At 38.3% G+C, this 23457-nt stretch overlaps 1 protein-coding gene across 19 annotated transcripts in view; it reads right to left on the minus strand.

Moving 5' to 3' along the window:
* GOLGA4 (golgin A4) overlaps nucleotides 1–23457 on the minus strand; it is a 79327-nt gene that overhangs the window by 20680 nt on the left and 35190 nt on the right. For 16 of the 19 annotated variants that reach the window (XM_074882222.1, XM_074882005.1, XM_074882171.1 and 13 more), the window contains 9 exons: nucleotides 20661–20759; nucleotides 19993–20131; nucleotides 18408–18595; nucleotides 17303–17386; nucleotides 16299–16446; nucleotides 10005–10183; nucleotides 8801–8932; nucleotides 5841–5996; nucleotides 700–4991 (listed from right to left, as the gene is read on the minus strand). In XM_074882222.1, the coding sequence (XP_074738323.1) occupies nucleotides 700–4991; nucleotides 5841–5996; nucleotides 8801–8932; nucleotides 10005–10183; nucleotides 16299–16446; nucleotides 17303–17386; nucleotides 18408–18595; nucleotides 19993–20131; nucleotides 20661–20759 (5417 nt within the window). The remainder of the gene's footprint in view (nucleotides 1–699; nucleotides 4992–5840; nucleotides 5997–8800; nucleotides 8933–10004; nucleotides 10184–16298; nucleotides 16447–17302; nucleotides 17387–18407; nucleotides 18596–19992; nucleotides 20132–20660; nucleotides 20760–23457) is intronic. The other 3 variants (XM_074882372.1, XM_074883102.1, XM_074882673.1) reach the window with 3 other exon arrangements.

The raw sequence follows: 23457 nt of genomic DNA on the forward strand, positions 1-23457 counted from the left end.
TACAGTGAGAAAATAAAATATTTGAAGAGAGCGTGAGAACAGTTTAGCAAGGTAGGAGATCTGGGAATTTCTCCAAAACTATTTTTAGAATGGGATGGTTTTGAATTATATGAATTCTGTGGGATTTGGGGAGGCTTTTTGTTCCCCTCCTATTGAATTCACCTGGAAGGTGTAGGTGTTTAATTTAAAAAACAACCCAGAACTGAACCCTTCTAAAAGATACGGAGTTTTTCCTGAGGAAGATGAAGAACTGGAAGTAAAGAACATGCCATGTAAAAGCAGAATTTTTAGGGAATTCCTTGCTTGAGAAACATTACGAACGTTTCTTGATATCATTTGAACATGAACCTCTCAATACTAAGTTTTAATAAACTTTATTTCCCATCTGAGGAAAAAAGAACTATATTTTATGTTCTGGCAATGCTGAAAACAACTATCACTAAAACAAATCAAAGTGGAATTACTTTGCCAAAAGATAAACACTTTTTCAACTGATGATTCAAATAGTGGTTTATGTGTTCATGAAGTGCTACTTTCAAGTAGCATTTTTCTTGCTGTTTCTCTAAGTCTATTTAGAAAAATGATAGAAAAATAACAGTCATTATTTCACTGTTAGAAATTGAGCTTAAAAAAAGGATTCTTGAGATTTTAGTGGTTAAAGCAAAGAAATAGTAACAACACCAGGAACAAATAATTTACCTGATTCTCTGCTCCATTTCTTCTAAGGTCTCCTTCTTTACTATGTCAAGCTCTTGCTGATGTTCCTTTCGCAGAGTACGCAAGTCTTTTTGAAGATTATTCACTTCTTTGCATAGTTTCTGTTTCTCCCTTTCAGTCTCTTCCAGTTTAGTCTGCAAATCCTTCTGCTGGTTCTGCATATCACCTAATAATTTCTGCAGCTCCAAACCAGATTTAGCCTTTTCTTCAACATTTTTCTCAAAAGCTTTCAGACTGTCATTTCTTTCATCCAACTGTTGCTGTAAAGCTTTTAGCTTTTCTTCATATCTCGAACTCATATCTTCCATCTCAGTCTTATGTACTTCATTTTCCTTCACTAGATTATTTTCCAACTCTTTTATCTTCTGTTCTAAAGATTGACTGACTGCCTCCTTTTCCTGCATTTTTTTCTGGAAATCTCCAATTACATTCTCCATATCAAGATGTTTTTGTTCTTTAGCTCTTAATTCTTCCCTACTGCTTGCTAAATCACCACTGCAACGAGCAAGCTCATCTGCTAACAATGAGTATTTTTTGGTTTGCTCCTCAAGTTCTTTCCTGAGGCTTTCAGCCTTACTCTGCTCCTCCTGATGGCTCTTCTCAACACATTCTAGTTTTTTAAGGAGCTCTTCCTGTTTGGTTTGCAGTTCTAGACGAGAGTCATTACTCTCTTGTTGCTCCTTTTCATACTTCTGCAACAGTTCATCTTTTTCAGTTAAGCCCTTCTGCAACACGTGCATTTTCTCTTTGTATGTCTGTTGGACGCTCTCAAGCATGTTATTTTTTTCTTGTTCTACAGCAGCTTTTACACTCTCTACTTTTTGCAACATTTCTTTCTCTAATTCTGTGGAATCTCTTGTTGACTTTATTTTTTCTTCTAAGGACTCAATTTTGGCCTCTCTCTCCTGCACTTTTTGTTCCAAGTCTCTTAACTGATTTTCTCTATCTTGCTTAAATTGCTGTTCCTTTTCTTCCATCTGAGACATCAATTGCCTTTTAATAGAACCGATTTTTAGCTCTGCCTTCTTTTTTAGATCCGCCAGCTTAGTGTTGTTCTCTGCATTCAATCTCTCTTCTAATTCTTTCAGCTCTTCCTCTTTGCTTTTAAGTATCCCTGACTTCATTTGAACAAATTCCCTCTCCTTTGCTTCAAATTCAGTTTTCAGTGAACCTATTTGCTTCTCAAGATTAAGCACTTTTTCTTCAGCCTCCTTAAATCTATTGTCCTTTTCAAAAGCCACCCTCTCTGCCTGCTGGAGTTGCCAAGCTATCTCTTTTTGCTCTGTGTCTTTTTGTTCATTAGACTTTTTAAGTTTCTCCATCAAGGAATCATTTTCTGAAGTTTTCTGAGCAACGTGTTCTTCTAGTTCAGCAATTCTTGCTGCTTGGTTTTTTAACTTTGCAGTTAACTCACTTTCTTGTTTTTCCCTCTTGTTTTGCTTTTGTTCCAATTCACTTTTCAAACTATCGAGATTCTTGCTTTCTTTAGCTAGCTGCTCCTTCAGTTTATTTAGCTCTTCACCTTTTTTATTGGCTTCAGTATTGCTTAATTCAAGTTTGCTCTGCAAATCTTTAATAGTATCGTGATTTTGTGTAAACCTGGTTTGTGCTTTCATCTTCCACTCAGACAGCTTGGCCGTGCAATGATCTACCTGCTGAAGAGCTGATGCTTTTTCTTGACTCAGCGTCTCAACTCTGGCCGATAACTCCTGTACCTGGTTTAACAACTGCAACCGATCCTCTTCATGTTGCTTGCTTAACAGAGACATGGCTGCTTCCTTTTCCGTTAAACTTATCATGCTTTCAAGTCTAACATTAAGGTCACTAATTGTTTTGTTGAGAGCAGAGATCTCGGATACTTTTTCCTGGAGTTCCTCCCTCATTGAGGTGACAGCATTGATATTTTCAGATAATTCTTTCCTCAGCTGTGTTATACAAGTTTCTTTTTCTGATGCTGCTTGCTGCTGGTGCCCTCCCTCTTTTTGCAACTGTTCCTTTTCTGTTACAAGTCCTTCAATGTCAGCTCTCATGGACGTAATTAAATTGTCCTTCTCTTGCAGCTGTTGCATTGACTTTTGCAAAGAAGTACTCACAGCAGAATGATGCTCTGTTACTTCTCTAAGTTGAGCTTCTAGTTCAAGAATCTTACTCGTTTTAATTAATACTGCTTCTTTAACTTCTGCAGTTCGGCGCTTGCAATCTGCAATCTTGCATGTTACTATGCCAATTTTTTCACTACATTTTTCAATTAATTCATTGATTTTTGTTTGCAATAAAGCTTCAGCGTTCTTCCAGCAAGCATCTAACTGAGCTACAAGTTCTCCTGACAGCCTTTTAAACTCAGCTTCTTTTAGCTGAATTGCCTCTATTTTTTTCTCATAATTTTCATGATCTTTATACTGAGAAGACTGCACATCTTGGAGTTTCTCTTCAAGTGTTTTCAGTGTATCAGCCAGCTCGGTAATTTTGGCTTTGTCCTTTTCTTCAACTGCTTTCTGTTCACTGAGCTGTTCCTGAAGTCCTGACTGCTCTTTCAGGGACTGATTAAGATCACCTTCCAATTTTTTCAACTGTGTTTTCAGGTCACTTTCCTTATCTGACAAAGCAGTCACCTTAGCCACTGACTGCCTTAGCTGTTCTTGCAATTCCTTCAGGGACTCCTCCCTTTTCACCTGTTCTTCCTTCAGGTGGGTTATTTCTGCTCTGGTGCTCTCCTCCTCAGCGCTGAAGGTGGCAAGTTTCTGTTTCAGGTCTCCAACTTCCTGCTCTTTCTCTTGCAGTTCCATTTCATGCTTTTCCTGGAGCTCTTCAACCTGCTGATGGAGTTTCTTTTCCCAACTTTGGGTAATTTCTTCCAACTCCCTTCTATGAGCCTCAGCAAGACTCTCCAGTTGCTCTTTCTGATTAGATTCTAGTTTTGACACAGCATCGTTGATTCCAGCTGAGCTGGCATGTGCCATTTCCAACATTTTAGCATTGAATTCGCTCTCTTTCTGACTGAACTCCAATTGCTTGTTTTCAAGCTCTTTTTTTAGCTTAGCTTCCTGCTCAGCAAGATTCTTTTTGAAAGTTTCCTGCATATCTTTTGATTTCTGTTTAATTTTCTCCATTTTGTTATCCTGACGTTTCAGCTTACTTTCATATTCTTCTTGTAGAGCACTCATTCTCTCCTCTGTGGCTAACAGTTTCTGTTTAAGCTCTTCCACTTGCTTGTTCTGTAACTTCATGTGTTCAATTTCATTTTCCTTCTCACTTAGAATTCTCTTTGTATCATCAGCCTCTCTTTGTAGATCCTTCAGCTGACATTCGTATTGTTGTGTTAGAGAGGTTTCTTTCTGTGTATTTTCATTCCTTTGCTCTTGCAAATGCTGCTTCAGGTCATGTACCTGAGAGATGTATGCCTCTAACTCATTCTTGACATCATTCAGCTGGGATTCAGTTCTTTCTAGCTGCTCACTAAGTTGCAATTTTTCACCTTCAAGATCTGTCAGCTTTTGCTGCAGCTTTGCTAATTCCTCTTCATAAATCTTTGCTTGCTCATTAGACGTACTCCGATGAGACTCTGAAAGCTCCTCTAGCTTTGCAGACACTTGTACAAATTCAGCTTCAGATCTTTCTGAAGATTCCTTCAATTTCTGTTCATGTGCTTTTAGTTCCTCCAAATGTCTGTCCTTCTCCTCCAATGACTGCCTGAGTTGGTTGAGCTCCTCTTTGAGTACCTTCTCAACTCCTTGAATAGACATTTCATGCTCTTTTAACATAATTTCAACCTCTTCTTTGTGCCTTTTCCTCTCTTCTTCCAACTTTCCTTCCAATTCTTGCTCTGCTTCACACACTTTACTATTCAATGCAGAGAGCTCTTGTTCTAAATCATGACGTATTTTTAGTGCTTCTGATAGCTCAGAAGACAGGGCTTCTAATTCTGTTTGTTTCGCATCAAGTTTTTCTAATGTTTTTTCATTCATCTCTTCTATGTGTGCACGGAAAACTGTTTCTTTCTCCTTCAAAATTGTAGCTATCTCTTGTTGTTGTTTCTCTCTCATTTTTTCTATTTCAGTTACTTGTTGTTGCTTTAAGATTTGAAGTTTTTCTGTCCAAAGCTTTTCCTGCTGCTCTTTCATGTTTTCCGGTTTATTCTTGTGTTTTTCAACCATACAATTTATTTCCTTAGTGTGCTGCTTTTTTTCAGACTCCATCAGAGTACTTAATTCCTCTGATTGCTTTCTGTCATCTTGCGAATACTTTGCAAGAGAGCTTTCCAGTTCAAGAACCCTCTGTTAGAAAATACAGTTTTAAAAGAGTATCAATACTCAAAAGGTAACAAGAGAAAATTTAAAAAAATCTCACCAGGTTCACATAACTACAACTTATTCCATTATTTTTTAGTGAATATCAACTATTTCTATAAGCCTTTCATGCACCTAGTTTCTGCTCAGCTTTGCTTCCATTATGGTTAGTTATTTAATAAAAGGTTTTCTCTTTCATTGTGGTGAAAATACATACAATAAAAACTTAGAAAGAATTTAACTTATACAAATAAAATAATTCATGTGATATTTATGAGATACACACTCATTTTTTCTTGTTAAGCTAAAGTGCCAACACATAGGATGAAAGACATCAAGAGTCTACGTGAGTATTATCGACCTACTGATTTATCTTAATTCCACACATCTCATGGAGATTCTGCTGTGAAGGTAAAATGGTTCTATAGGCAAAACTTTCAAACTAATATTTGGGAGTGGTGGAATAATGTACAAACTTGCATTAGCAGATAATACAATCTTAGCCATTACATAAAGCAAGGGACACTTCAAAAATTTAAGCACATTTTTTTAATTTATTCAAGTTTCCTTATAAGTGTTTGTATGCTAGCAGTACCCAGAAGTTAAACAGTTTGAAGTTTAACTCTCCTGTACAACATATATAAAAATTATGCAGATGGATACAAATTAATATCCCACGCCATGACAGCAAGTGAATGCAGTTGTATATTTTGTAAACATTGTGAGATTAAAACAACCCAATCACAATAAATCCACAGTATCTGTAAACTGCCACAGGTAAAATATATACTAAAAGGAATTCCTGTAAACGTTTACCCCTTTGGAATCTTTACTCACAGTTCTATAAATCTCTACTACTTCACGCATCTTCTGAACCTTCCTGTCACATGCTGACTGTATTGCTTTCTTCTGCAGCTCTAATTCTTCTAAAGCTAGGGATCCTTGCTCCTCTTGTTCTTGAAGCGTTTTTAAACACTCACTCTGGTTTCTTTCCTGTATCAAAAATTATGATTAAAACAATAAATATAGTCATCACACCTTCAAAAACAGTATAATAGAAAATTTACAAACAAGTTCATAGGAGTCATACACTAGGCACCTGTATTTTCACCACACGCACAGAGTTTGTATTTTGTCTGTGAAAACAAAATCATTATAAATCACTTCCATTTTCTCTTCTTGGGAACCATTTGTCTTTCTATGAAAAACATATCTCAATCCAGCCTTTCATTTTGTTTTGTTTAACACAATTGAGAGTAACACCTTAGAGGAATAAAGGTCTGTTCTCACTTGATTCCACTGCTAAATTATTTTTAAGCTTCTATTCCTTATAATTAAAAAATAACCTGAGAAATAGGTAGGAAAAAAATATAGTCAGGAAGAGACTGTCAAAGTCCCTCAGTCCTACTCACCAACCATCATGGAGGAGCACAAAAGAGAATCTACTATTTGTTAGGTAAAATTACATGATCTAAAGTGGATTACAGCTTATGAAAAAGAACAAAGAATCCAGTGATTCCTCCCAGCCTGACCTAGAAGAAAATTCTTTTCTGAGGTCAAACACTATGAATAGTTAACCCTGCTCACATAATACAACACAATCACAGAATCATCTAGGTTGGAAAGAACCTTGAAGATCATCCAGTCCAACCATTAACCTAACATTGACAGTTCCCAACTACACCAGATCCCTCAGCGCTGGGTCAACCCGACTCTTAAACACCTCCAGGGATGGGGACGCCACCACTGCCCTGGGCAGCCCATTCCAACGCCCAACTACCCCTTCTGGAAAGAAATACTTCCTAATATCCAGTCTAATCCTTCCCTGGCGCAACATGAAGCCATTCCCTCTTGTCTTATCGCTCATGACTTGGTTAAAGAGACTCATCCCCAGCTCTCTGCAACCTCCTTTCAGGTAGTTGTAGAGGGCGATGAGGTCTCCCCTCAGCCTCCTCTTCTCCAGACTAAACCCCCCCAGTTCCCTCAGCCGCTCCCCATCAGACCTGTGCTCCAGACCCTGCACCAGCTCCGTTGCTCTTCTCTGGACACGCTCAAGTAATTCAATGTCCTTTTTGGAGTGAGGGGCCCAAAACTGAACACAGTATTCGAGGTGCGGCCTCACCAGTGCCGAGTACAGGGGGACAGTCACTTCCCTGTCCCTGCTGGCCACGCTATTTCTGATACAAGCCAGGATGCCATTGGCCTTCTTGGCCACCTGGGCACACTGCTGGCTCCTGTTCAGCCGGCTGTCAATCAACACCCCCGGGTCCCTCTCTGACTGGCAGCTCTCCAGCCACTCCTCCCCAAGCCTGTAGCGCTGCTGGGGTTGTTGTGGCCCAAGTGCAGCACCCGGCATTTGGCCTTATTGAAGCTCATACAGTTGGCCTTAGCCCATCGCTCCAGCCTGTCCAGATCTCTCTGCAGAGCCTCCCTACCCTCGAGCAGATCAACACTCCCACCCAACTTGGTGTCATCTGCAAACTTACTGAGGGTGCACTCGATCCCCTCGTCTAGATCATCAAGAAAGATGTTAAACAGGAGTGGCCCCAAAACCAAGCCCTGGGGGACACCACTCGTGACCGGCCGCCAACCGGATTTAACTCCATTCACCACAACTCTTTGGGCCCGGCCATCCAGCCAGTTTTTTACCCAGCAAAGCATGTGCCCATCCAAGCCACGAGCACCCAGTTTTGCCAGGAGAATGCTGTGGGAAACGGTGTCAAAGGCCTTACTGAAGTCAAGGTAAACTACATCCACAGCCTTTCCCTCATCCAATAAGCAGGTCGCCCTGTCGTAGAAGGAGATCAGGTTTGTCAAGCAGGACCTGTCTTTCACAAACCCATGCTGACTGGGCCTCATCATTTGGTTGTCCCGCATGTGTTGTAAGATGGTACTCTGGATGAGCTGCTCCATCAGCTTCCTGGGCACCGACGTCAAGCTGACAGGCCTGTAATTTCCTGGATCATCCTTCTGACCCTTCTTATATATGGGCATCATATTGGCCAGTTTCCAATCTGTCGGGACCTCCCCAGACAGCCAGGACTGCTGGTAAATGATGGAAAGTGGCTTGGCAAGCACCCCAGTCAGCTCCTTCAGCACCCTTGGGTGTATCCCATCAGGTCCCATAGACTTGTGTATGTCTATGTGATGCAGTAGGTCACTGACTGTCTCCTGGATTGCGGGGGGCGTCGTTCTCCCAGTCTCTGTCTTCTGGCTGAGGAGGCTGGATTCCCTCAATACAACTAGTCCTGTTATTAAAGACTGAGGCAAAGAAGGCATCAAGGACCTCAGCCTTCTCCTCATCACTTGTTACCACGTTTCCTCCCGCATCCAGCAGGGGATGGAGACTCTCCCTGGCCTTTCTTTTGCTGCTGACATACTTATAGAAACATTTCTTGTTATCCTTGATTGCTGAAGCCACAATGATACCAACACTTTTCAAGTAACAGCCTCATTCTTTGTACCTCTTTTACTCTAGTTGCTCTGGCTAATCGCCAATGATCCAGAGGAAGAAATTAAAAAAAAATATCTAACAAAAGGAATTTTAAAAATAAAAGAAGTCTTTCCCACAAGATGCAGCTGTTAGTGAGCAGTGATAGTGATTACCATTATTCAGTCTTGTATCACCGCAGCTGCTTTCCCTTCATGTTGCTGAAGTGTCTGACCTCTTTGACTTTTGGAGGACACTTTGTATCTTTGAGTGCAGGACTCTCACTACAGAACAGGGTCAGATTAAGACTTCTAGTTCCACCTCACACTTAGAGAAACGTCTTTCTACACTTTTTAGGGATACTTACAAGAGCTAACTTCATCTTGCCCTGGAAAGCCTTTTCTTGGGCCTGTAATCTCTTATTTAGCTCCTGATCTTTGGTAGCCATTTCTTTTTTATGGTATTTTTCTAGTTCAGCAACACGCTTCTCTGAAGACTTCTGTGAACCAGTCAGAAAAAAACTGATTTCAAAATATTAAATAACACTTTGTATTATTTCTTAATAAGAAAAGCAGTGCAAAAGAGAGAGGAAACCAGAACCATCTCTTTGCTGCCTTTGAATAAGTAACAGTCACTTGGAACGCTTCATATTGAGCCCTGAGAGTTGCTATTTTCAAGCTTGAAGTTATCCATCTTCCTTCTCAAGTCTTTCACTGTTCTACTAAAAGAAACACCAAATTTTCTAAAGACTCGTCGACCAAGGTGAACTTACATGTTTTCAGTTTCAGTTCAAATGTGGTAATAAATTGGAAAAGGAACTTCTGTCTCTAGCTTTCCCTGCATTCTTATTATTTCGTGAGCCAGAAAGTCAAGTGATGATACTCTATGTAGACAGCTATCTATGATCTATATACATGCTTTATTTAAGAATAATGTAATGCAAGTAAGTTCTTCCCCTAAAGCATCAGTCTATTCTCTTAGAAAAATTACTAACATAACAAATGCCAACACAAGAACTGTAATTTAAAGGTGTTTAAATTTACAGCTTTGCAAGGCACATGCAGTACTTCTGCAATGTCTACCTGAATACACCAAATGAAGCAAATTTTAGCAATTCTTAACTAGCAAACAGTTTGGCAACAAGTTCTTAAGGGTTTACACATACTGGGCTAGGATAACCATTAAAAGTACTTAGTATTAAACCCCAAAATCCTGGAGGAGATGCGTGAGCTGACCGCCATTAATTTCTTCTTCTTGACTTCCTTTAAAGTCTCAAGTGTACTTCTAGTAAATAATTTTATTAAATACTGTGAAACAAGGAGTAATACTGTTCATTTTTATATGCCTCTAATGTACTGATTTTAAACTGTTAGAGAAAAAAAAAATCTATATGGGGAGTTTTCTGTTCTGTCTTAAGTAAATCTTTAATCCTAGAAATTAATTTTTATAGAACTTATTAAATCAGAAAAATGTTATAACATTATGATATACTAATGTATTTTACAACTATAGTTTAATTGTAATTGAATTATTAGATTAAAAGCCAATACAAGGTGAGTTTCAGCTTTTACCTTCATAATCTCAATCACCTCTTGTTTCACTCTGGTTAACTCCCGTTGAAGAGTTACCCTCTCTTCCTCACTTGCCTTTTCTACTGCTTTGATTTTTTCATCCATTTCTGCCTGCAATTTCTTCCGGGCTTCCTCTGTCTTCTGGGCAAGACTCAGAGCCCTCTCAAGCTCTTCAAAAGCTGCAAAGAAAAAAAAGTATATGATAGTCAAGAAATATCAATGTCCCTTGATAGAAGAACAGAGTTCTCAGTAACTGTAAATTACACAAGTAACAGAAGAATGAACTTCGGCATCCATCAAGAATTCACATGGGTTTATATCTAGAAAGGAAAGAGAATTGACAAATAGATGTGAATGTCTTCCAACACATTCTGTAGCTTCTATTTCTTCCCCTAAAATCACTATAAAATACATAAACCGTATAAAGAAACTATGGCTCCTCTTCTGGCTATATGTGCTGAATAACTTTGAAGAAGAGGAAGAAAGCTGCATGAAGAAAAGGCAACTCACAAGTTGTTCTTCCACTAAAACAACCAGACAGAAGCATAAACCAGGAATAACTGCTATGCAGGTCAGTTTTTACTGAATCATGAAAGAGTTCTTCCTGAACAGAACACCGAAGTACAATACCAGGCACTTTATTTACCTAAGAGTTGTTCATTTCAAACTGTACAACCTAGATAATCTTCTCTTTAAACTGTGGGTTTGGTGGAGTCCATACAAAGCTAATTTTATTATTTCACTACTTACATTTAATGTAAACTACTATCAGTGCAATTCAGAGAGACTGGAAAAATGCTTGTGTGTTATGAAGACTGTCCTGTGCTTCTAAACTTCACAAATAAAATGTAAGAAAAAAATATTAACATTTGCTCCCAGAAAACCTCAATGTCCATAAAATGTTTCAAAAGAACACTGAAGTTGCAGTGATAAAGATAAGATGCACAAGTCTGCTTTTAGAAATCGGAACCAGTAATTCCACAGCTTCTTCCCATGCTAAGGAGAAGTATTCTAACATACTTCATTCACTTCATAGATGATCACTTAGATGTAAAAAGAAACAAAATAAATTCCTGTGTTGTGAGCTGGTTTTTTTATTACTATTATTACTCAATACCAGTATCTGAGTTCCTCACTGAAACTGATGGCAGAATCTGTATAGAATTACACAAGACTAGAATTTGATCACTATTAGGGAAATCTCTTTTCCTGAATAGATCGTGAATGTGGAAAACCCCTGCTGCATATCTAAGGAAAATTCAGACTAGTATATGCTTAAATTTGTTGCATAGAACAACTTTGGCCAAACACCTCCATAAAACTCAAAATCACAGTGCAAATATCAAGACTGTAATTTATCAGAGCACAAAACCCCTAGAAGTATATTATTTTACTATACCCTGGAGGACTACTTGGATACTATTCTGGGAGCAAAAATAATAATTTTCAAAGTGTTATTTAGTATGCTAAGCTTTCTACCACTTAGTTCTACCCCCAAAAGAAGATCATAACAGACACATACATTTCTAGTTTCCTTGATTCACCATTATTTGGTAGGCATACACAGCAATTTTTGTAATCCTTGTTTTTTTGAAACTAGTAACACTCAGGTACAAGTTTCAGAAGTGAATAATAATTTCCATTCCACATATTCTGATAATATTCAAACCTGAAGCTTTTAACCACAATCTATACTTTTGAAGCAATACTGCAAATATATTTCCAAGTAACTTAATTCCATAAAATTGCATTCACCCAACTTCTGACCTTTTCCAGAATTTTCTTCTATTTTCTGAGGCAACCCTTCTCTGACTACTCACAGCAACGATCATGTTTTAGAGCAAAACAGGGCTGTTACTGACCCTGGCAATACCAAAGGCCATCATTGTATCCACTTTTTCACTCCTAACCAATGAATACTAGAATTCATTACAAAAAATTAGAAGCACTAGAGATTATTTTAAACAGCAAACCAGTCTAAAACAAAAAGCAAGCATGCACGAGGCTTATAGCTCCTTGCTTTCCAAGCACAGTTCTTCACAGTCCCCACCAAGGCATTTGCCACCTGGGACCCACAGGACTCAAGTCCTCTCCCCTGGCCACCCCAGGCACAACTGTGTTATGAACACAGCCTGCAAAGTTGTTTTTGGAGAACGGCACCAGCTTCCCTGATGCTTCTCTCGCCCCTGACAAAAGCAAGTACAGCCAGCAAAATTGGCAAAGTCCTTCAGTACTACAGCATCGTAAACAGCTTTTTAAAAAAAAGAACAAAAACAAAAAACCAACCCTATAGACCATTACAGAGTATAGCTTGAAAATAAAGCCTGCAAGTAAAAGATTGTTATTTTACTTTTCTATAGATGTTTTCTGATTCTTGTTCTCAGTAACATATACTTCATTTTCATTTGAGAAACCTGTATCTTCTGTAAAAGGAAGGAGAATGCGTTTGCCATAGCCCACAAATCCATCAAAGAGAAGACATCCAGGTTCACACTAGGATTGACTACTGATATGTAAGAGCTGAGCAACATGCAGTACAACAGCTGCATCACCATCGTCACAAGCAGGATGCCAATACAAAAGCTAGACAAAAGCTGATGGATAAAACGCCAAGGGGGTATGAAAGCAGAAAGAAGCAACACTTCACAGAACCACGCTTAGCTCTCTAAAAGTTAAATTATATGCATCTCAGGCACTTACAGCACTTAAGCAAAACAGAACATTTTTATTCGAAGTAGTTAATTCTAGTGTAGCATGACACAACCGAGTTTCAAACCAGATGAGGGGTAAACTATCATCAAGCAGACAGAACATGGTCTAAATTATTACTGTTATTATTTTTTTCATCTATGGGAGATTTTAATTCTACTGTCAATAAAAGCCTGGAATAAAAGTCCACGTTTTTATCCAAATACGTCTATTCTGAATGCAAAGACTAAAGGCACTGCCTGTGTTCTTCCCCAACCAGCGGAGCTACCGTTGAGGGAAGATCTTTTAACCAAGGCACTGGTTAAGCAAAGTCTCATAAAGGCACAGTGGCAAATCAGAAACAGGAAGAAGGACACCAACAGAGTCTCAGGTGAGTCTTGCAAAATCCCATTCATGTGACCAAGCCAGACAAACAGGAAACCTTCATGTGCAGTATATAAATGACACAAAGAGCCTGAGCAGAGTTTAAGAAGTGCAAGGTTGCAAAACTGATCTTTACAAAACGTGCTAGAGAGTTGACTGCTTTACACAGGCTACTCCAAAGCACCCGTCTCAGTTCCCTTCGCCTTGCCTCTCCTACCCACTGTCACACCAGTCCGTACTGTAAAGGGCTTCTTGCTTACTCTCCCGACGCTGCAGACATGGTATCTTCAACTACAGTGCCATCTACTGCTGAAAACTGCGAAGAAAGCACTCAACAGGATGGCAAAGGAGGGATTTTTACATTTCCTTACTGAAGGCTGAGAGCAGGCACCTTGTCAAAAGTCTGAGAAACCAAGGTTGAATTCACTTCCTATAGTTGATGTGTGCACATAGGCAGGATTTCAGATGCACAGTCCAAGCTTCTTGTTTCTCTGCAGCAAGGTGCAAAGCATACGTTAATTAAGCTCACAAAAGAAAGTGTCACCTACAAAGAATGCCAAAGTAAAGCAAAATGAATTTGCTTTCTAAAGACTTTGTTTACTGTACAGAAAACTCTAAGTAAGTAATCTGCATCCTGAGAAGTCAGAAAGGACTTATGCCAAGTAGTTTCAGGAGAAACAAACTTCAATTTACCAGTAAATTTACAAATACTAGAAATAGCTTTGTTGAAGTAAAATGTAAGTAATTGATGTACATTGCAAAGCGTTAGAAAAAAAAGATCAGTTGCAGTTACTTCAAGTAAAAGTGCCTGAGAAGCACAGAATTTACTTTTTAGAGCCCAGTTCAAGCACCCAATGTGTGATGTAAGAAAAAAGAGCCCTTACCCCAGTCCTGTTCATACAAGGCTTGGGAAAGGCACCATGATTCACTTATTGGCATGTGTGGATGCACAAAAACAAGATGCTGTGTGAGATTTCAACATAATGTACCTCTAACTACAAAAAATAATGAACTTAACTGGGGAGACCAAGTTACAGTTTACACAACACGCACAAAATAAGCATACGTATCTTTTCACTATTTCAGTACACAAAAATGCATTAACATTAAAACACTGGAGCATTTCACTAAAGTCACTCAATTACAACAAAAAAAGCCAGACACGTAACTCTAGGCAAGTTAAAAACATGAAGTGGAAAATTATACCATTTTTTAGCCTACAATATAGCACTATGAAAATAAATTCCAAGTGTAAGTGTATTATGTTTATCCTTATTTTGCCATAACATAAATGAAATTAACATTTCTACAAATACAGTATTCCCTGAAGTCAATTCTTTACTAAATAATGATATAGAAGAAGAGAAATCTAGAATTTAAAATCATCTCACATCAACTATCCAAGAAATAGAACTTGAAACATGTTGACCTCAAATACATGAAACTGCCAAATTCTTAAAACTGGTACAACTCCAAGGTTGTGACCTAAAAGTAATTTCGTGCTCTCCCAATATCGATGGTGGTTTTCTCAAGTGCCTGAACAATTTAGTTCAACTGTATTGGACTACACTTCCATTGTACGTCACAACGTTTTTGTAGTGCATAAAGCCAAGGAAGTAATAGGAAAACCTAATAAAGGTCACCTTACAATTTTGCCTATCTTAGAAGCAGTATTAACTAATTTTCCAAGGGTTTCAACATTTATATATGCATGTATAACAGAGTACAGAAAAAAATGCACTCAAAGGCAAGGTGCATGCTTATGCACCATAAAATCTACCAAAAGTACTTTAAAATTTTATTTAAAAGAGAAAATATTTAACACACAAATCTCCCCCTAAGAAAGTGCAGCATACTCAAACACCTTATTCGTAAATGAAATTACTTCTCACTACAATAGTTGTTTTCCAGGTATCCAGAGCATCATCTCCAACCCATTTTCAGCTTCTGGCTATGCAAACCTGAGGAAATTACTGTATTAACCAGAGTGTGTAGATATTAGTTCATAATTAAGAGTTTTCTACTGCTTCAAAACAATGCTGTGTTTCAAACAACTATGACAATAACTTCATATCTACAGAAGTATTAAAATATTCTTCAGCTTTTTTTTTTTTTGATCATGAAGAAAAGCTTCCTAGTCTCCAAGAACTGAACAAATTCCAACTTCAGCAGAACTGACTTCTGAAGTATGAATTTCCAGAGCTAAAAAGACACATGCAACCTGAAAGGGTAGGAGGGCACCTAATCAAAATGCTTGTTACTTTCACAAGATGGATGTTCAAGCTGCTCTTCTGTATGACGGCAGAATGACCTACCCAAACTAATCTTTAAAACTGAAAGTCCTACCCTAAACCTATGTAGATTTAAAATAACCCCCTATGAAATATATTGTTTGAACTTATCATTGTTTTTTAGAGAAAGAAAATATGCATAATGTTTTATGCAAACTAACCACATCTGAGCTTCTGCCAAAAGAATGAACTCCTATTGGATGCCTATGAGAGCAAACTAAATTCTTCTAAAAGAATTTTGATATAGTGCAAAACAATTTCACTGTTTAAAAAAATGAAGGTGGGGTGGATTGACCTTTTAATTTAGTTTCAAGCAAAAGGGAAATGCGAGCACACATAACATTACCTAATTTCCATCAAAAGCAAACTACAGCATGTAATAGTGACATAACTGCTAGGTTCCAAGCCTGAAGCAAAAGGAATCATCACTGCTGTTTCACTAAGAAGTAATCAGATACACTTCCACTATTATTACTGAAAGAAAATGCTTATTATGGTTGTAACACATCCTCTTATTTCTACTCCTTCCCAAGCTCTTATACACTCATTGCTACGTTTTTGATGTAAAATACTTGTGGCATTATACTCATAATTTATAGATAGGTGCAAATTTCCCTCCTGAAGTTATACCAGCACAAAACTATCAATCTTTTTTCCTACAAATGGGGAAGTACAGCTGCCCTTCAGCAGTTTCCCTCCTAACTCCAGTTGAATTGGTAACAGAGACAAAGCAGTCAAAAACATCCCTAAACTCTGTTGACCTAAAGTGAAGTTAGTAATGAGGCTAGCAGGGGAGATATGTAGAACATCAGGAAAAAGAGCATCTCTCAATATTCATTCCAAACAACAACTGATGAAAGAGTGCAAAAAGACCACGCTGAAGCTTCCTCATGTTTAAATGTGAAAGCTAATAATCTCCAGAATTTCTTACCAGCTCTTTCAGATTTTTCTTTCTGTTCTTTTAATTCCTCTCCTTTTGTAGTTATTTGTTTGATCCGAGCACGCAGCTGGGCTATCTCCTCCTCCTTCATTTCCAGTGTTTCATGCATTTGTCGCTTTGTCTCTGCAATTACCATGCCCTACGGAAAAGATCCTTGTGATAAAAAGCTAGCAAATAAGTAAAATATATACCTGAAACAATTTCAAGCCAGGACACAATCCTTGTCAGGAATAAACTTTAGTCTATTACTACAAGACCAGAGATCATGGTATTCTTCTATGTCAGAAAATGCTAACAAAAAGAAGATAATAGGGATTATTTTGAAGAGTAGACAGAATTTATCTAGTGGTGAAAAGAACTCCTTCAGCAACTAAGGTCCATCAGAAAACTTCCTCCTTGTGGTACAGATACTTTTGTCTGAAATATGCATTCTGTAAACAAACCAAAAGCACTGTAGTGTGCGTGCTCCTCCTTAGACAGGCACATATAATGAGTGTTAGTCACGTTACTTATTATACCACTACAAGTTACTCCAAGTACCAAGACTGTGATTAAAAAAAACAACTTTAAGGAACAAAAAACTGAGAAACTCTTCATATTCCTAAGAAACTAGTTACTGTTTCTTCTTCAGTCATTTTTAAATTCATCTACATTGTATCTCATCTTTATTAGTGTGGGGGGTTTTTTTTGTTTGTTTGGTGTGGTTTTTTGTTTGGTTTTTTTTTTAAAGCTGGCACTGAGGAGTGTATTCAGCATAATTGCTCCATCCTAAATAACATCATCTTGCAGTATTAAGTATAACCCAACAGACAATTACCCTAAGGTATTTATACAATAAAATTCTTGGGTAGCTTAAATTATTTGCTTATTAAAACATAAACCAAACCACATCAGATGACTAAGAACAGCTTCCAATACCAGGAAGCCAGATATTTTGAGTTTTAAACAATCTTCTTCAAAAACTACACAGAGTTTAATGAAAATTTTTTGTTTACCTTGTCTTGTTCTAGCTGCTCAATCAAATTCTTTGCATCACGCAGCTGCGTAATCAGTTTAGTCTTCTCAGCCATTTGAAGGTCCTAAAAAAAGACCCCAACCACAAGTTTAGAACACTGCCATCTGTAAGAAAATACCTTCTCTGACAAACAGCTTAGGTTAGCTCTTATCCTGCACTATGCCTTGCAGGAAGAGCACAGAACAGAATCCAGGGAAATTAACTCGGCAGCTTTAAATCACTTTTAAATCTCCCAGTGCTAGGCTGCCTCATGGCTTCCGTAATAATTCAGGTATCTGAAGGCTTTGTTACAGCCTCCACAGTTCTCTCATGGGTGTCAGACCTGTTACAGTAAAATGGGCAAGAAACATGCCTAAGGCAACTGCTCTGTTACCTGCATCTCAGCTTACAAGAGGATCTCAGCAATGCAACTTAATTGCTCATTACTGGCCTTGTTCTAGAACAGTTCCTTAGAATACTAGAGATTTTCAGAGCTCTTTCAGATTGGGCTAGTGCTCAGAGAGACCAAGACAGAGAAGAGAATCTGATCTCCAGAACTGAAGTTGAGTACAGCTGTACTTTCCCATTTTCATGTTTCTGTTACTATTAGTCACCTTACTTTTATTCCACGCTCGGCATTAATGGCCTTAAAAGGAAAACTGAGCAAAATATTAATTTAGCTTTGGGACTGCACTTATGTTTTCTTCACTGTATTGTGCTCTCCACTGTCCTACCTGTGTTTACTGATCATTTACATAACTGATGCCTCTTCCACTATGTCTTAAAGGTTTAGCTCTGCTCCACTTTTCTCACTTTACCTCCGGTCTTGTGCTAGGGCAGTCTTTTCCTCACCGCAATGTCCCACAGCTACTTTATTTCTGATACCATTTTGACAGTTATTCATATAGTAAGGTTTCATACCCTTCTTTACAGCTTTTTGAGCAATTGCTGAATGTGTTCAATCCAGGTGAGTTTTGCACCATTAACTCCCAAAACAGCATATGGACAGATTGTTTAATGGTCTGCCCTATTAATAAAGTTTGGAAATACTGGAGTTCTTACTGTGTTTTAGTAGCTACTCATAAAGTTAAGAGCATTTTCCATACCTTCATTTTCTCCAGTTCCTGAAGCCTCTCTTCTAACTGCTCTTGAAGTGCCTCTTTCTCGTTGGTTAACTGGGCGCAGCGCTCCTTATGTGACTGAATCATCTCCTTACAACGTTGCAGCAAGTTTTCTTGGCGCTTCACCCTCTGATTAAGAGTTTCCAGTGTTTTAACTGAATCTTCATTATGCTCTACAAGACAACATAGCAACATTATCATATGCGCACCTTTCCCAAAACGTAGAGATGCATTCATCATTCACATTGTGGATGACTCTCGGGTCTCTAAAGTTGTGCAAAGTCTGCAAAACTTCCTAGTGACTACTGTAACTGCCAGAAACATGCTACACACACACAGAACCGTAAATACAGTCTTTCACCCCAAATTAATTCACAAAACCCTAGTTACTATACAAGCTTCAAAAACAAACTATTATTCAACAAGGTTTTCTATGCAATTAAAAAGTCATCATGATTTAGAAACCTGCCTGCTGCTACTAACAGAATATTCACAAGGCAGGAAAAAATGCAAAGCAAAGTAAATCGCATCTCTCAAGTGCCAAGCACACAGATTCCTGCTCTCCCAGGGCTGGGTATGATGTTAATTCTAAAATATCCAGGTTGGCAATACCACATTTGGCAGGATGAAGGCCACATTTAGCATCTTTCCAAGCTGTACTCCTCCCTGCGTAACCAGCACAGTGGGTAATATTTTACTGTGTGTTCTGCTCTGATGCTCTGGAGTCTGTACGAGTACTTGTCATGAAAACAGGACCAGACAAATTCAGAAGTTCAGTTCATGACCATAAGTCTTACATGCTACATTCCAGAAGCACACTCCAGCACAGGAAACGTCTTGAACCCTGATTCTTAGGGCCTGGATACTTAAATTACTTCCTAAGCACTACAAAAGACATGCCACAGAAAATCTCTGATCTAAGCCTTCATATCATCCTAACATACAAAAATCATGGCAGATGCTGAACAAAGATAATTTAAAGATGCATGTTCACCTCTATCTGAACCCTAGGATACCAATGAATGACACATTCATTATATATCAACATTATAATGTCCCTTGCTCAGTAATCAAATATACAAAATACTGGGTGTCCCGTAACTCAAATAACCTCCTGATGTGAGGGAACACTTAGATTAGTGAACAGCATGAGTATAAAAATTGATCTTTGCTTTTACTTTTCCGGGGGGGGGGGGGGGGGCGGGGCAGGGGTTTGGGGAAAAAAAAAAGACAGACTGGCAACTGGTCTCTTCTCTAAACTCCAGGGATAGGTCCTTGCTTATGGGGGAATCTCTTAATCATATTAAGTGGGGATAGTGACAACCCCTACTGGCAAATGCAATAATTACAATACTATCATCCTTACTGACAAAGGCAAGACAGATCAGATTTGAATTCTTACGAAAATTTAGTATCTTAGAAGGGTTATCCTGTCCTCTAGCTGCCACACTGTTTTCAAAACAACTGTCTCCTTCCAGGAAATATACCTTTATTATGACACGCTCATCATTAATAACAGTAGGCTTATTTCACAAAATTCAAGATCTCTTGAAAAAGCTGCAAAACCTACCATTGCTTCCTGGTTCCACAGTATTTTCTGTAGTGATTTCTTCTATTGGACTTTGAACTTGTGGTTCAGATTGGATATTTGAATCAGGCAATTCAGTGCCTATCTGACCATTCTGTAACCTCCGTTTCAGCAACAAGACCTAAATAAAATGTTCTTTTTGTTAAAAAAAAGCCAAGGATTCTAAGTAGATCATGTTTTCATCTTCAAAACTAGAGAGAGTTAAATAAAATTGGTATCAGCGAGTAGAGAAAGGAAAAATCTGTCTGAATTTTTTTAGCATTTTAAAAATCAGAATTATGTTTCCAATTAACAAAAATAATATCAATATGAGTGGAGAAAAAAAAAGACCAATTAAGCAAAACACATAAATTTTGCCAAAGTGATTTTCACTCAAACATCTACTAATGTTATGTTCTTGATAAGAAAGACAATACAAAGGTATTCAAGCACATATCAAAATCACATTTAACATGAGTGAGATTTTACAAGAGTATCCTCTACCACAAAGATGCACTTAATTTCTAGATAATCATAAATTCTCAAGAAGCTTAACAACATCACAGCAATTATATAAAAACATGGACATGCATTATAGGAAATACATAATTTAAAAAAAAAAAAGTACGAAGAGCAGTTTTAAAGAACATCTGTTGGGTAAGGTATCTTACCTGAGTTTGCAGGACACTAATAAGTTGATCCTTTTCTTCTAAGGAAGCATCAAATTCCTCTTGGAGATGTTTCTTTGCTTGTTGATCCATCTGGAGCTCCTGCGAATCATAAACAAATGCATCTCAAATGAAAACTGAAATGTGAATTTAAAAGGTTTATCAAAATACCATGAAATATTAAAAATATCTCTTCACATTTGTGACCCTAGAATACAACCACAAAGTGGGTATTTCTTTTACTATACAACATTCCACACAACATCAGAACATCCCATTGTAATACTAGCATTAAACCAGCAAGAGTCTAGATCTAATGCAAAATTATCACGGAATCTTTCTTCCTAAAACACAAGTTTGTGTAGGGATCCCTTCACGCTTGCTCCCAAAAACTGTTTTCCACACAAACACTTGTGGAAATTGAAGACTGCACTTCAGTAAACTAGATTGTTCATTTAGCCACCAGATTAAGTCAACTGAAACAGCAGAAATGTTAATTTCTCTTATGCTCATTCAATAGGCTAGCATTCTAATATGACATATGGCATTTATAAGAGCAGAAATTTGGCTTCTTTATTCCTCAAACATATCTCAAATCAGAAACAGTCAGAGAATACAAAAGAACTTAGCTATGTGGCTTTACTTGCTACTTAGTTGCATTAATTTGGCTGAACACCTTTAGAAACTTCTAGTTGTTACCTAAATGCATTACTAGGATCTATGTAACCATAAAATACTGCCTTAGGGAGGTTTCTTTACTTCCCATGTGTTTAAAGTTTAAATATTTTAGTTCCTTTAAATAATTATTGTTCTAATAGAAAATAAATGTATTTAAATTGATTCACATCTAACTGCTTATTGAATCAGAACCATACACATTTCATGCATGCACTGTAAACAATTTCCCAAACTTGTATTCTATTTTTTTTTTACTTAAATATTTACTTCATCCATATATATCTTCCCAGTGATTTACTGCAGGAAGCAAATGCTTCTATGACCATTATTCTGCAAAGATCGGTTGTATAAAAGCAAGCAGCACCCATAAACATGGCTTCTGTTAGCCAGGAAAAGATAAAGGGCAATAGGATGAAAAAGTGAACAAGAGACAAAAACACAGGGCACTGAATGCTTCCTGCATTGCTTTCCTCTAACTCCAAATGTTGCTTTTATGCTGTCTTGCTGCCTACCCCTTACCTTCCGCAGCGAATCCCGACTGCCCCAGCGGAGCCTGATACCAGCTCTGAGAACCGCAGTCGTGTGAGCTGAGCCTGCCCAGCCCCGCAGGCAGGGCAGTGCTGGAAGGTGGCACTGGGAAAACTAGTCTTCTCTCTTCCCAAGTAACTATATCCACTTTATAACCATGCCTTGCCTCAGGTTCTCAACAGCTACTTGCCCTTCTGAGCTTTAGAAGCAATTCCTTCCAAGCCAAGGAAAGTAGCTCAGTGCAAGAACAAGTGACAAAGAGTTTTACTGAAATCAACACAGAAATGGTCCTTTTTGGGTCCCAAAGTCCCTTCTGATCCTTGTCTGAGAATGAGAACACTGAAGACTGCTGTTGAAGAGTTATTCTTAACGAGAAAACTAAGGTAAGCAAAACACACATTGATAGCCAGGGACTCTTTCACACTGTCAACTTGGTCTCAGAGAAGACAGTTTATTCCTACATGGTCCTCTTAAAAGAAACTTGTCTGATTCAACATATATATGGGGAAAATGGACTGTACGATGAAGAAAAAGATTTTTTAACTTCTGATAACAAATTATTACATCAATGAATGATCTATTTTGTACCATTTTAGCTTCCGTAATGGAAATGTACCATTTTATCTGTCATTTTTCTTTTAGGTCTGTTTTACCTGATGCTGTAACTTGGGCTCCCAAAAGACCAAAAAACTACTTTTTGAAGTTCTTCAATTAATAGAAAAGAATTTCAGTATGAGATTTGAAGGAATGCTTAAATCTACAAGACTTAGAAGAATGAAATTAAATTTTATATCAAATATATATACAAATCTATATATATCAGAATATATATATTATATGAATCAGAAAGGCTGTGACAGAAAATGTGGAAAGTAAGTATGCACATGTCCAACCCTTCTTCATAATGAAAAGCTTTAACTCTGGTGTATATATATATGCCTTCCAAACTTTACCAAGTACCAATAAGCTGGAAAACTAAACCTACTGGAGCATGCAGATATAGACTTAACACAGAATGAGCTTCTTTCATTTGACCTTGTAGTGAACTGGGAAAAAAAACATTGGCAAGGCACTTCTGTCAGTAATGCTGTGGGTTTTCCCCTCCTATGGGCTGACAGATTAGCTTAGGACAGGGCAACAGCCCAGGCACAGACTCCAGCTCAGCTGAGCACCACACACTCAGCACTCTGGCCGCCTGTTTGCAGGTGCTGGGGCAGAAACAGCACGGATCCAAACCAAAATGCTATCCCCATGGCATACACAATGCACAGCCGGCTTACCTGGATTACACCCTGCACAGCTGAAGTAGAGTGCTCCACAATTTGTCAGTGACTTCCTTTGAAATAACGTCGCACAGGGGCAGCCCCTTGCAGGTGAGCAGGAGCTTTGGGTACCTGCACGTCCGGATGCTCACAGTCACCATCCCTCACCCTCAAGGGCCAGATCCTGGCCCTCATCCGTGGGCGAGACGCCCGACTGCCTGGAGCGAATCTGCCTTCAGGCACAGGTGGGACCTCGCCATGGCCTTGCAACCTCCACAGCAGCGCTGCTGCTCGGCACAGCACACGCCAAAACAGGAGTGCAGCCACAGAGA

The sequence above is a fragment of the Strix uralensis genome, chromosome 1, assembly GCF_047716275.1.
Source record: "Strix uralensis isolate ZFMK-TIS-50842 chromosome 1, bStrUra1, whole genome shotgun sequence".
Lineage (NCBI taxonomy): Eukaryota > Metazoa > Chordata > Aves > Strigiformes > Strigidae > Strix > Strix uralensis.